This window comes from Salvelinus fontinalis, chromosome 13 (assembly GCF_029448725.1).
Source record: "Salvelinus fontinalis isolate EN_2023a chromosome 13, ASM2944872v1, whole genome shotgun sequence".
Classification (NCBI taxonomy): Eukaryota; Metazoa; Chordata; class Actinopteri; order Salmoniformes; family Salmonidae; genus Salvelinus; species Salvelinus fontinalis.
The window spans coordinates 43,674,836-43,689,576 of record NC_074677.1 but is presented as its reverse complement, the minus strand read 5'-3'; the positions used below and the strand labels follow the sequence as shown (position 1 = coordinate 43,689,576).

The window sequence follows — 14,741 nt, the reverse complement described above, 5'->3', positions numbered from 1 at the left end:
AATGAGAGAGAATGAGAGAAAGTGAGTGAGTGAGAGATTGAGTGAGAGTGGGAGTCTCTATCACTCACGTTCACTCACTCTCCCCCTCTCTCTGTCACTCCTTCACATGCACTCTCTCTCTCACTTACTTGTTATGACCTGCTGTTCTCTCTCTCGTCATATGTTTTTATTGCACTGTCTACCATAAATACAATATCATTACACTTATTAAAAGTGTACTTTATATTCATAATTTTTCCAGTCTTTTAACATACTATAAATAAACTATCATCAACCTTCAGTATACTTATTAAAAGTGTACTTTAAATTCATTAAAGTATACTATATGCTCACTATCATTCAACTTAAACACACTCATTAAAACTATACTTCAATTTCAATCGCTTTAATTGTAATTTATTATATTCATTCAAATGACACAGTTTTGTTTTATGAAACTGCTTGTGAGTGATCAAGTACACTATAAGTATACAGTGCCTGGCAAAGGTATTCATACCCTTTGTATTTCTTCAAATGTTATTGTGTTAAAAAGGGGGGTTAAAATGGATTTAATTGTAATTTGTTGTCAACAATGAACTCAAAGTACTCTGTAATGTCAAAGTAAAAAATTTATAATAGAAATTAGATAACTAAAATATAGCCATTGCATACGAATTCAGCCCCTTTGTTACGGCAAACCTAAATTAGTCAAATGTGGGTTAACAAATCACATAATATGCTACATGGACTATGTGTGAAGTAATAGGGGTTGACATGATTTTTTAAATGATTAACACATTCTCTGTCCCCCATACAACATTTGTAAGGTCCCTCAGTCAAGTATTGATTTTCAAGCACAGATTCAACGACAAAGAGCAGAGAGCCTTTTGAATGCCTCATAAAAGGTGATGGTAACAATATCAAATCAGACATTGAAAATCTCTGTAAGCATGGTCAAGCGAATAATTATGCTGTGTTTTATGTATTACACCACCCAGACATATCAAAGATACAGTCATCCTTCTGAAATGAGCTGCAGGACAGGAATGAAACTGCATAGGGATGTTACCATGAAGCCATTGGTGATTGTAAAACAGTGACAGAGTTAAATGGCTGTGATAGGAGAAAACTGAGGATGGATCAACAACATTGTAGTGACTCCACAATAATGATTTAAATGACTGAGTGAAAAGAATAATACAAAGTTAACATTGGCTGAGAAGATTATTATTACAATAGCTAATGTGGTTAATGAGAAGAAGTGTATTTGCTAAGTCTTGTAGTGAGGAGACTATAAATACAATTTTAGTATATTTCTAATTTTTGACAAATATACATACAATGTATTTCAGGTGTATTCAAAGTATATTTGTTTTGCTCATTGTCTAATATAGTAAGAATATATAAAAGTACAAAAAAAGTTCAAATTCTAATCATTTTAAATGTATTTAATATACTTTAAAATGCTAATAAAATACAAATAAAATGTACAATTAATTCTTCCAATTTAGATAATTTTAAATATAATTAAAATGTTAATGAAGCATGATTTAAGTATATTTAAATATTTTTTTCTCCCCCAAAACTTTGTTTATGCATTTATTAATGTACTAATGGTAAGCAAATTGACTTGTCCCAGTAGTGATGTATTCAGTTGTAGTGACATGTTTTGGGGATTTAGACAAAGATACAGTGGCTGCGTTTCAAACTCAAAATAGACATCCCTCGGCCCTAAACCCTCAGCCCTTGAATGACGTTTTACATCGTCACATCCGAGTGTACCTTAATATGTCCCTTGCCCAAGCGAGGGAGAGTGATGATTGGAGAGGCAATGTCCTGAAGTTGAGCTTAAAAAAAAGTCTACTAAGCTAACATATCTAGCTAGCACTCCTGTCAGGTAGCTAGCTACAGTTACCCATACATAGCTGGCTAGCTAGTTTTATAGTTTAGTCATTTATTCCAATAAATTTCAGAATTCCAAAAAATATGTTTATGAATCTAGCTATGTTTTATAGGCTCCTCACTACAAGACTAAGCCAATTTGCCAACGCTAATTTCAATGTGTATATTTTCTAGCAAGCTAGCTTCATATTTTTTCCTGACATGCCGAAGATGCCACATTGTTGATTAAATTTGACACTTCGCGGCCACAGTTTGCATTGAATTGTGTGTCATAACCCTGCAAGTGACCAAAGTTGTTCACCTGCTCCCTCAAGCTAAATTGAGGGCCGAGGTGGCAACGTTAGTGAATTGGACTTCTACTTAAGATGGCAATCAAACTGCATCCGGTTTAGACGGGGATTCCCCAGAGGGTAAGTGGCTAGCGCAAGGACTGAGGGGTTAAAATGACGTGTTTGGACTGCAGCCAGTATCTATTATTTTGAATGCTAGAAAGTGAACAAAAGTATGTAATATATTAGACCAATAAAAGCAAAGGCAATTAAAATACCTATTTTTATTTTTCGCTTTGTGACGGACAAGTCATCTTATCACTAGAAGATGCATATTGTTCATTTTAGCGGAAGAAGGCTATACTGACTATAGAATTGAAACTTAAATGAACAGTTATATGAAGCGGAAAAAGTAGCCGGTTTACAGTGAGTCGGCTATTTCACCAATGGCCGACCCTTGTGGAAAACATTTTATATAAAGACCTTTCTTCCAGGTCTTCCATTATGGCAGTAAGGGTCATCCTAGCTTTATAGTGCTTATTACAATTATTCCAAATCAATTATTGTGTTGAATGCACACGCGACAGAAATACTATATTAATATAAAATAAACTTGTATTACACATTCCAGTTTCTCTGTGTGATACATTTATATACAACTTCAGGTGTATTTTATTCATCTGATCCATAGAGTATATTTGTTTATCAAATATATTAGTTGACACATCAGTCTGTTCTAAAGTAGATCCTTCATGATTATGAAAACATTATAGATATCATGTTTATTCCTTTACTCACCAAACCCAAATTGTTCAGAGATATCTATCTCTATTTGATGATTTATATACAGTATAAAACATTCATTCAAACCTCAATAGAACAAAGTAAAACATCATTGCCAATTTAAATAGTACAATTTGAAAAAAGGGGATAGTAAACGAGTCAAATTACAAGTGCAGTTATATTACTTGAATCACAATACGTATGATGATCAATACATAATTTAATCATAGGTAATATATTATTATGACAGCTGACGGATGGTGACCGCTGACTCATACCAGACCCAAAAGCCTGGGTAGACAGGCTCAGCAAAGGAGGCCTTGAAGCGGTGTATGAGAGACATGGTGTCCCCTACAGTGTAGAATGAGAGGGTGCCTGCTGAGTGGTCCAGGAAGACCCCTATCCTGGAGGAGTAGGGTGCATTGATTTCCACCTGGTCTTTACCATATCGGGCGGAATAGCTGGAATCGGAGCAGAAGAGGCTCCAGGACTTGCGGTTGTAGCCGATGCGGCTGCTGTCCCCGTAGCCTACTCTCTTGATGCCCTTGTAGGTGACGCCCACGGAGGCCCCCTCTCCACTCCACTCCACCTCCCAGTAGTAGGCCCCTCCAGACAGGGACTCTTTGCAGAGGACCTGGGGCAGGCAGTCGAACCTGGAGGCACTGTCAGCGTAGTCCTGTGGTTCTCTCTTCAGGGCTGCCTTCCTGTTGCCTCTAGACAGGTATAGCTGGCGGTAGGCTGTGTTGGGGTCCAGGGTGAGAACGCAGGCATCTGAGAGAGGAGAGAGAGAAAGCAAGTCATGAGTGAGGGCCACTGTGTGAACTGAATGCTCTTCTTTCCTATGGGCTTGATCGTTTAACCCAGGGGTGTCAAACTCATTCCACGGAGGGCCTAGTGTCTGCAGGTTTTTGGTTTTTCCTTTCAATAAAGCCCTAGACAACCAGGTGTGGGGAGTTCCTAACTAATTAGTGATGTTAATTCATCAATCAAGTACAAGGGAGGAGCGAAAACCCGCAGACACTCGGCCCCCCGTGGAATGAGTTTGACACCTGTGGTTTAACCCTTATACCCATACAATACTGGAAATGACAAGGTTAGTTATGGAATAAAAAGGTTGTTGTAAAAGGTTGTTTAAAACAAATATTATACACAATCATACAAAACAATGGCTGCATTTAGACAGGCAGACCAATTCTGATATGTTTTTCAGTAACTGGTCTTTTGACCAATCAGATCAGCTCTAAAAAATATTTGATGTGATTGGTCAAAAGACCAATTAGTGAGAATTTTTTAATAGATTTGGGCTGCCTGTCTAAACATAGCCCAAGTCCCAGATTTAAGTACCCTATCGCCTAGCACATCCCCAATCTGAAATGTCAAAAAGGTCAGACGTAGTTAGTTGAATTACCACAAACATAATATTGCAAATGCTACCAGTCATTCAAGTCAGCAAAGTGACCTTGAGTTTCACCAGGCAAACTAAGGGCGAGTAACGTAGCCTGGTCCCAGATCAGTCTCTGCTGTTTTGCTAACTCCTCTGGTAATTCTCATGCATTGGCAAGGCTGGACAAACAGATCTGGGACCAGGACACCAGGCTATGATTAATGTGACCCTGCAAGATTGTAGTTGGTCTTATTAGATTTGTCCTGCATGTCCAGAATGGGATTCATGTCTGTCCCAATAACTATTTGGAATTCAATGAATTCAGACAATATGCTGTTCAGAGAATAAATAAATAAATATTTGGATCAAAGACATTGACAAAAGCAATATTCTTTCAATGGATGTAATAAAAGTAATTTTCTTTCAATTATGGATACATTTAAGGAAAGTGATTCTGCCTTCTTGATCTTTGCCTTTACCAAGAATGGTAATTGAGGTTCTTATAAATCAGTATGATTACACATTAGTTTTGTTTGGGGCTTTGTACAAGTGGTTCTCTATTTTATGTGTGTCCTTTTGAACAGGTGTGTTTCTTGGAGCATTGCTATATAAATATGGTTTCTTGCTAGGATATCAACACAGCTGGAACATTTGATAGGACTATTAAGGCTTTTCAAATGCCCCCCCCCCCCCCCCCCCCACACACACACACAGCACTGGTCGCTCCCCACCCAGAAGACCCTCTGTAAAACCATTCCCCTGTCCCTGACCCCCCTCCTCCCTAGGCCCACTCACTATAATTACAGAGTTGTAGCCGCAGCCTTTTATATCGAATCTCTTCAGCAGCATATTTTGTCTTAAGGTATAAAAAAAATAAGTTAACAATTCTGACCATTACAATTAAGTTAGCAGACTTGATGAATAAGGGTGGGTAATGAAGAAAATGGTTTAATGAAAACAAGATATGACATACAGTGCATTCGGAAAGTATTCAGACCCCGTGACTTTTCCCACATTTTGTTACGTTACAGCCTTATTCTAAAATGGATTAAATTGTTTCCCCCCCTCAAGCTACACACAATACCCCATGTTTGCAAATGTATTTAAAATTAATACTGAAATATCACATTAACATAAATATTCAGACCCTTTACTCAGTACTTTGTTGAAGCACCGTTGGCAGCGATTACAGCCTTGAGTCTTCTTGGGTATGGCGCTACAAGCTTGACACACCTGTATTTGGGGAGTTTCTCCCACTCTTCTCTGCAGATCCTCTCAAGCTCTGTCAGGTTGGATAGGGAGCGTCGCTGCACAGCTATTTTCAGGTCTCTCCAGAGATGTTCGATCAGGTTCAAGTCCAGGCTCTGGCTGGGCCACTCAAGGACATTCAGAGACTTGTCCCGAAGCCACTTCTGCGTTGTCATGACTGTGTGATTAGGGTCGTTGTCCTGTTGGAAGTTGAACCTTTGCCCAAGCCTGAGGTTCTGAGCGCTCGGAAGGAGGTTTTCATCAAGGATCTCTCTGTACTTGGCTGCATTCATCTTTCCATTGATCCTGACTAGTCTCTCAGTTCCTGCTGCTGAAAAACAGCCACAGCATGATGCTGCCAACACCATGCTTCACCGTAGGGATGGTGCCAGGTATCCTCCAGACGTGACACTTGGCATTCAGGCCAAAAAGTTCAATCGTGGTTTGATCAGACCAGAGAATCTTGTTTGTTATCGTCTGAAAGTCCTTTAGGTTCCTTTTGACAAACTCCAAACTCCATGTGCCTTTTACTGAGGAGTGGCTTCCGTCTGGCTACTACCATAAAGGCCTGATTGGTGGAGTGCTGCAGAGATGGTTGTCCTTCTGGAAGGTTCTTCTATCTCCACAGAGGAACTCTGGAGCTCTGTCAGAGTGACCATCGGGTTCTTGGTCCCCTCCCTGAACAAGGCCCTTCTCCCCCGATTGCTCAGTTTGGCCGGGCGTCCAGCTCTAGGAAGAGTCTTGGTGGTTCCAAACTTCTTCCATTTAAGAATGATGGAGGCCACTGTGTTCTTGGGGACCGTCAATGCTGCAGACATTTTTTGGTACCCTTACCCAGATCTGTGCTTCAACAAAACCCTGTCTCGGAGCTCTACGGACAATTCCTTTGACCTCATGGCTTGGTTTTAGCTGACATGCACTGTCAACTGTGGAACCTTATGTAGACAGGTTTGTGCCTTTCAAAGTCATGTTCAATCAATTGAATTTACCAAAGGTGGACTCCAATCAGGATGTAGAAACATCTCAAGGATGATCAATGGAAACAGGATGCACCTGAGCTCAATTTCGAGTCTCATATCAAAGCGTCTGAATACTTATGTAAATAAGTTTTTTTTTTTTTTTTTTGTAATACATTTGCAAACATTTCTAAAAACCTGTTTTCGCTTTGTTATTGTGGGGTATTGTGTGTAGATAGATGAGGAACAAATTGTATTTAATACATTTTAGAATAAGACTGTAACGTAACAAAATGTGGAAAAAGAGAAGAGGTCTGGACACTTTCTGGATGCACTGCATATAAACAACTTTTAGAAAGCTCATGTTCTGAGCTAGCCATTAAAAGTATGGTCCACAGATCTAAGTGAATCTGAACAACCCTTTAACTGGAACAGAGTATGGAAAAATATGACCTTGACATCCCATAATCTGAGCCATCAATTTATACTTTATTTGAACTGTATTTAACACCAAGGAAAGTTATATGATGAAATTGGCCCCATGCCAAACTGTTCACCGTGTCCCCTAAATCAGGTAGGCACAGTCCTTCATATAATGTGGGTGTGAACTGCAGTTAAATGCTTCTGGGACAAAGTCACACTTTTTTTTTTTCAAAGTAAATGTTGTAAATGTTCAATCTGCTATGTTATATTACTTCACGGTGATAGCTCCTTGAATCTCTCAGATGATTACTGCTGGCAGGGGGAAGGCATGGTATGGGGAGGGTTCTCTGGTCTCTGGGAGGAAATGGGAAGGGGGGGAGGATGTAAAAGCATCCTCAGTTGACAAGGAACCTTGGATGTTTAGGGGAGTGGGCACTGACAACTAACCTGTGTTGCTAGACGGGGTGGAAAACATGGTTACGTACCAATTGTACGATTACAAAATCCTTTTTGATCAAAATAATTATTTCTGTATGTATTTCTTACTTTAAAAAAAAAAAGTTGTGGTGCCCATAGCTACATGTTATATAAACTGAATATATGAATTGATATTGTACCTGTAAACCACCCAACCAAAAAATTTACAAAATAAAAACTTGTGACCCTGCAGGACAGATGTGCACCAGCATGCAGGTAGAGTAGAACAGCCACAGTAGCTCATGTTCTATAGACTTGGTTCACCTGGCTGTGCTGCTGTGTGTGCGCCTGCACCCCCTCAGCCAGGTCAGAACTGGTGGTACTCTCTGTAGCCACGGCTAGGACGAGATGACCGACCACTTGGCCCATCTGGTCTGGAAGAACGACCACTTGGCCTATCATCTGGAATACCACCGGAGGCAGAGCCATTTATTTACATGTATAGCTCGGACCACAGTTATTCAAATCTGCTTGTGACCGATGTTTCCCTTTCCGCATGCTCAGTTCGCACTTCTATTCTATATCTTGGTTGTCCTATTCAGAGCAGGTTTTAAACTTGCTGAAGCTGTAGTGTCCAATAGTTGTAGTAGTCAAGTAACGTAGCTTAGAAAGATTTGCCAACACAGTGATGTCATTCTGTATAACCCTTTTACAAACCTATACTCCCACTCACCGCAGTAAACCGGTATAAAGTTCATTGAGCATGCCCACTTACACACCTAGTATCTAAGGAATGTGGTAAGACTACTCCCATCACAGCACTAGCCTGTTTCCATGTGGGCTGGGCGCCAGGTAGTATTTTACACTAACTCCTGTCTTAATACTGGTTTTGACGCAATTTATGAACAGTAGTTCACACTTAAATGATCAAATAGTATGAATAATTAAATGGCACTAGAATGAGCCCTCAGTCCTATAGTAGTTGATTTGGTAAGTATAGTCTCAGAAGGAGAATCATTAAATAGACATACATTTCAGGAAGTCCTCTCTGTACTGGGGCTCCTGGCTTGGAGTCTTGTACACGGCAACAACTGCATCGGCTACAAAGAGCAGGAAATGCAAAAAATTAAAACATACATACATAACATTGTATTTGGATTGTACAATATAGTCTGATACTGCATGCATGGAAATTTACTTTACAATCTTTGGATTTATTAGTGTTTCGGATATCCCCAGAAAATCCAACTTTTATAAGTGTGTGTTTGTGTAGAGTTGCTTGATGCATGTGTGGCGTTCTAAGAGAGTTAACTTATCAGCCAATGTAAATATTCAGGTCCACCTGACCATTGAGTGCCCTCTAATAAAGATCAAGGTGTTCAGACCACTTTACTATTCCAACGATACTAGAGGAGCCATTTTGTTTTCTTACGCAGAGCCGAGCAAGAAGGAAATCATAATCACTCAAGGAGCCATTCGAAATTCAGATTACGCTGCGATCGCCCTTTGAAAATGTTATTATTGGAATTTAGCTACAACACAAGGCAAGCCCATATTTCCTCAGCAACCACCTAACAATGTTGTTTGTGGGTTTGGTGGAGGTCTGGGGGAGTGGTGGGGTCGATATTCTTGTTTTTGAACTAATACCATTCCAAGTATCTTCCAGAATGAGATCAGTGGGGAGTGTCATGTTGATTGACTCACCTTTCACAGTATTTCTCCTTTTGCCTTCATCCAGTTGGCAGAAAGGCATTTTGTTCACTGAAAGAGGAAAAATTCTGGTTGAGTAAATATTCTCCATAAGAATATACTGTCAATTACTGAAGCATTTCCAAGTCTACGGTTTTAAAAAAGGACAAAAGCCTGGGGTTTAATTTAGGTCTCGGCTCTACATCATTCATTCAGCAATGGCAGTAACCAACTGAAGTTACAGTGCATCATCTCACTGCCTCACCAATCGTGGCCACTTTGACCAGCTCCTCATTGCTGATGTCATGGAGATGGACCTTCATCTCAGAGACAGCCTTGGTGACGGGTCCGAAGGAGAAGTAGGGGTTCACCGAGACTGTGGGCAGCTCCTCAGCCTCCGTCTGAGCGATTAGCATGTGGTAGCTCTGCGACAGAGAGGATAAGAGACGGTTAGATGTGTGAATGGATGAGGATAGACACGCCCTCTTTTCAAATGACACATTCATCATTTGAATTGGCTTGTGTCATTTCCTGGCTTCAATTATTATAGACAGGTTGGTTGTTTAACAACAAAACTGACGCGGGCGCAACTATGGGTCAAAACAGACTGCGTTGGCTTAGATTGTTGACATGTAACTATTTAAAACAAATGCATTTGCACAATTGTTGTCTCAAATACATCATTGCGGTTGTTGGTTAGCTAGCTAGTGAATTTTTGCCATATTAGCATAGACGTGACATCAAAACAAGACATGGTATCAAGAATAAAGATTAAACTAGCCAGCTACAAGTCTCCACATTGCAGCTTCTTGTCATTGTTACTTGCCATCTGGCCATCCAGAATCACAACAACACACGGCCTTCTGCCCCATTGAAGCGGCAGTAGCATTAGGCCAGGAACCGAAAGGTTGCCAGTTCGAATCCTGAGCCAACTAGGTGACAAATCTGTCAATGTGCCCTTGAGCAAGGCACTTAACCCAAATTGTGCAAAGAGTTCTGGTTCTTTTGGGGTGATGAGCTTGGCGGGCCACTCAAATATGAGATATATAGTGTTAGGGGGAAGGCAATGTTTAAAATTGCTTGTGTCATTCCTTGGCTTGAGCCCAAATATTATAGTATTTGTTTTAGGGTGAGGGGTGTTAGACTTTAAAGCCCGAGAGTACTTAGCACCTCTGAACATCATTTGTGAACTGAGTGCTCACAGATTTTACGGTGGTTCCTAAAACAAAGCGCACTGAACGATCGGAAGACAAACGCTAGATCCACGTTCGGTGCGATGTGTGCAAGCCTTTAGTCACCTGGATAAAGTGGATGTGGTCCTCTGTGCGTGACAGCTGTGTGATCTCGTTGTCTCGCTTCTTGAGATCAGCGATCTCGTGGGTCAGACGCTCTAGGTGACCCTCAGCGTTGTTCAGTGCTGCCCTCTTATTGGAGGAGATGAGCTTGGTCATTTCCTGTTGCATCCTCTCGATGGAACGCATCATGTCGCCAAACAACTTCTCACACTCCTGCATAGCCCTCTGAGCTGAGCTCTGGAGAGGAAAGGGGCACTCTTAATGGGCATGCTGTTAAAATCTCTAAAGCATTTTGGGTTGTACCAGGAGGTTAGTCATAATGGAACTCTATTGGTGATGTATTGATATTTGTGATTATGAAATCTCTTGGTGGGAAAATATCATTTTTCTCTCCAGGACACACATTAGAAATATACACTGTGAGTACATCTACAGTATGTTTAGTATGACTTAACAGTATATTGTAATTGTGTAATTTCACAACCTACTGTATTTTATGTGCTGTGGAGACGTGTACCTTGAGTGAATCCACAGCTTGTTTCAGCTCCTCCATCTGCTTAAGCCTCTCATGGATCCTCTCCTGGATCTCTGCCTGGGTGGCCCCCAGACGTTGCTATGGACGGAGGACACAGGACGTCAGTGACATAGCCCCACAAGTCAGACAATCGTTTCCAAAATATTCCAAATAGTGAGCAACACAAATGCTACCGACAAAAAATTGTGGCTGAGTGAAGTGGCATCTTTTTGCTCGCCATTCATGTAACTTGAAATGGCCTTCAAAATGCATTATTATAATGTGCATTAGGTTCAGACAATGCAGTAATAAAATCTAGCCAGTAGTAGTTCTTGGAATAGAGGTTAGGTTACAACACCCCAGCCCACACACATTTACAGTAACTGCTTTCACTCATGTGGGTGGGTCTAACTGATTGCCTGAAGTATTTGTTTTAGGGGCTTGGCTGATACTAGCTACTCTACTCCAACAATAAACCTGTCGCCCTCAGTCACACAACTGCAGTCAATTGGCTACAGAAACCTTATGGTTTTGAATAGGCAAACTACTGAAAAGCCTAGAAAAAAGTTGCCGTTTTTTTTCTCCTGTTACACTAATGGCTTTGTCATTTTAACAGTACAGAAAGGCAACTACTTCAAAGAGATAAATCATCATAATATAAAAGTTTGGATCAAAAATCATGCAAAGCCGTTATACCTGTTCTTCTGACCTCTCCTGTTCGGCAGATACCATGTCGTGACCTTTGTGCTCCTTCACGGTGCACAGAACACAGATACACATCTGGTCCGTCTTGCAGAAGAGCTCCAGACCCTTCTGATGCTGGGGGCAAATCTGTCTGTCCAGATGGCCGATCTCATCCACCAGCTTGTGCCTCTTGAAGGCAGGGTTCTCATAGTGGGGCTTTAGATGCCTCTCACAGTAGGACGCCAGACACATCAGGCATGTCTTGATGGCTTTGTGCTTCTTCCCAATACAGATATCACATCCCACGTCTTGTGGTCCGGCGTAGTTGTAGTCTGGGTCTGGAGGTGGAGGAGGGTAGGTCTCAGACATCCTGGGTTGGGAGTGGGTTGAGTATGAGGAGGAGCGGGAGGTCTGGAGGCGGCGTGGGGTGGGTCTCTTGTTGTAGGCGACCCGACAACGTGGGCAGTTGTAGGAACCGGTGTGGTCAGCGTGGTCCCAGTAGGTCTTCAGGCAGATGGAGCAGAAGATGTGGCCGCACGGGATGGAAACTGGGTCCCTCAGGTCTTCCTTACACAGATGGCAGCTCTCCTGGTCAGTAGACATGGGGATTGACTGATGCACCCTGGTGCTGTTAGGTTCTAGGTAGTAGTAGGCTAAAAACGAAGTGAGACTGTTAAATATTCTGTCTGTCCTGTCCGTCAGGTCTGAGCAAAGTGAGCCACAGGTGCTTCCGCAGCATGCTATATAGAGTAAACAGTCAGGGAGGGAAGGAGGCTAAACTGGTTGAGCAGAAACTAGTAAAACGTGGGTGGGGCCAGGTGAGGACAGAGTGTCAATGGAACCATTCAACAGCCGTCAATCAGGAAGAGGAGTGTGAAAACAGAAAGTGAGAGGAATGATTGAATTGTGTGATCTCAGGATTTAACTTTGTTTTGACAGTACTGGAAATAGATAGTGTAGTTAGAAATATGGGTAACTGTTGGTTTCCATCCTTTCCAACAGAGACTCTACCCCAGACACAGCTCACATTTTGACCCTCGTGTTTGTTTTTGTGCAGTGCAATATTTATATTTAACATGTGACATAAAACATGGTTCACTGCACACAGTTAAGATCAATTTCACATTGGATTTCCCTGCACATCTAATAATGTAAGATACGTGTCGCACTGGACTTCACTGCACATCTAATGAAGTACCAACATCAGTTGTACACAAGTGATACGTTTCTTTGATAAGTCACCCTACAAAAGGGTAAACTATTGGTCTAACCCACTAAATGACAAGATCATCTCAGGCTATGGGAAGTGGTTTGTCCAATGTTTTAAAAGTCAGCCATGTTTCAATACTAAAAACAAAGGACAAAAAAAATGGTTGGAGTTGCCTTTTTATCAACACCACAGTTACAAAATATTCCATTAGAATCTTTACCATTAAATCACAATACAGTTTGCAGAGGTCACTTGATCATTTTTTGGAAGCAAACTTACAAATAGGGCATCTTTTACACTAGTTCTAAAGTCTGGCCCAAAGCATCCATCAACACCTCGACAATGACAAAACATGTTGGATGTTGTATACCACCATTCCATCATACAAGTAGATTTGCAGATCAGTCAAGGTCTATCTTTAACGTGGACAAACAAACACATGGCCAACAGAATCTCAGGTAAGATGGCTGATTCCATTTCCCTCATTACTGCCACTTATTGGTGGACCTGTAACAATGCCCTACCTATTACAATATTTTAAACATGAAACACATTCTTCTAAAATGCATTCTATTTTTAAATGTACTTTCTGTCAGTTCATGGAGAAAAAAAAAGATCAATGACCATATATCTCAAATGCCATAGGGAATAAAATATATTTTTTCTCAGGAGGCATAAGGAGGGGGCGTGTTTTTGCATGTAAGAATTGTCCATAGGGAGATGAATCTGAATCTGTCAACATCGTCACTGATAAATGTGGCCCCTAGTTCAAGAGTTTGGCTTCAGAGTATAGTTGCTGGTTGATAGCGTCCAGCTTGTAGTGAGGGCATGGCTGTGGGGAAGAGTGATATGATGGATGCCCCACTCAGGTCCAGATACACACTGACCTTTTGGCACAGAGCGGTAAAGCCTGGCTGCAAATCAAAGAGGGGAGGGTAAAGAAGACATTTTTTGTGAACTTTTCTTTAGAGTGACTAATGACATAACTAATCCTCGCCCTGCCGCTATAAATTAAGTTGGCTGGTTGGAATCTGGCTTGAGCAACAGGAAGTGACTTGCAATAGGTATTCATCGCCCTGCTATGCGATTGAGAGCAGTTGGGAAATAATGGGAAAGAAGAGCAAATGGGAAATAATCAACTGTTTATTTCCCATTTCTCTTCCACTCATTTCCTCTCAATCCAAATCATGATTCTAATTGGATTTGATTTTTTCTCCACATTTCTCCTCTTCACATCAGCCTAAACACTCCTCCGTCCATTCCAAGATGGCTGTCAGCTTGTTAGCTCTGTGGAGTTTCAAGGTTGTTAAAAATGAAGAATGTAAAGTGACCAGGCTAGATGGCCCAGATAACACCAGGGTAAAGAAAACTGCTTAAAAAAAGTACATTGTGTTAGTCAGAGCATAGTGGCTATATTCTACACACCGAATGTCATTGTTATAGGGTCTGCAAGTCATCCTGAACAAGTACTGTAGCCGACATGCTACTCACAAAATGTCCAGTGTCATGTTTGACGAGATGGTTGCAAGAGATTATTGCACATGAGGTAATCTGGTCAGTTTTTTGTGTTGTAGAATGTAGGTAGAGGTTGAAATCTAGATTTAACCTGAAATTACCCCAGGGCCAGGGAAATTACAACATGATCAATATTTGCCAAGCAAATCATCGTATTAGTTGTAGATATTTAAAAAGCAGTTTCTGTCAGTGTCTGACAGTTTTAGGAGATGCCTTGATGTTTTTATAGCTGGCTCACAGCAGTAGTGCTGTTACAATTATCCAGTTTGTAAATCTGTGAATCTTGCACACACAAAAACAGGAACACCCCCTCCCCCCCTTTTGCCCTCAGGACAGTCTCAATTCGTCGGGGCATAGACTCTACTACAAGGTGTCGAAAGCGTTCCACAGGGATGCTGGCCCATGTTGACGCCAATGCTTCCCACAGTTGTGTTAAGTTGGTTGGATGTCCTTTGGGTGGTGGACCATTCTTG

The 14,741-nt window shown here is 41.2% G+C and overlaps 1 protein-coding gene across 1 annotated transcript; it reads right to left on the bottom strand.

Moving 5' to 3' along the window:
* Positions 1 to 380: 380 nt before the first annotated feature.
* On the bottom strand, positions 381 to 12,797 carry ftr83 (finTRIM family, member 83). Its single transcript, XM_055942971.1, has 7 exons — positions 11,556 to 12,797; positions 10,863 to 10,958; positions 10,349 to 10,582; positions 9,316 to 9,475; positions 9,066 to 9,122; positions 8,393 to 8,461; positions 381 to 3,704 (listed from the first exon to the last, which is right to left on the bottom strand). Exons 1-7 carry the CDS (start codon positions 12,144 to 12,146, stop codon positions 3,175 to 3,177), a joined length of 1,737 nt encoding a protein of 578 aa, XP_055798946.1. The 5' UTR covers positions 12,147 to 12,797; the 3' UTR covers positions 381 to 3,174.
* Positions 12,798 to 14,741: the final 1,944 nt, after the last annotated feature.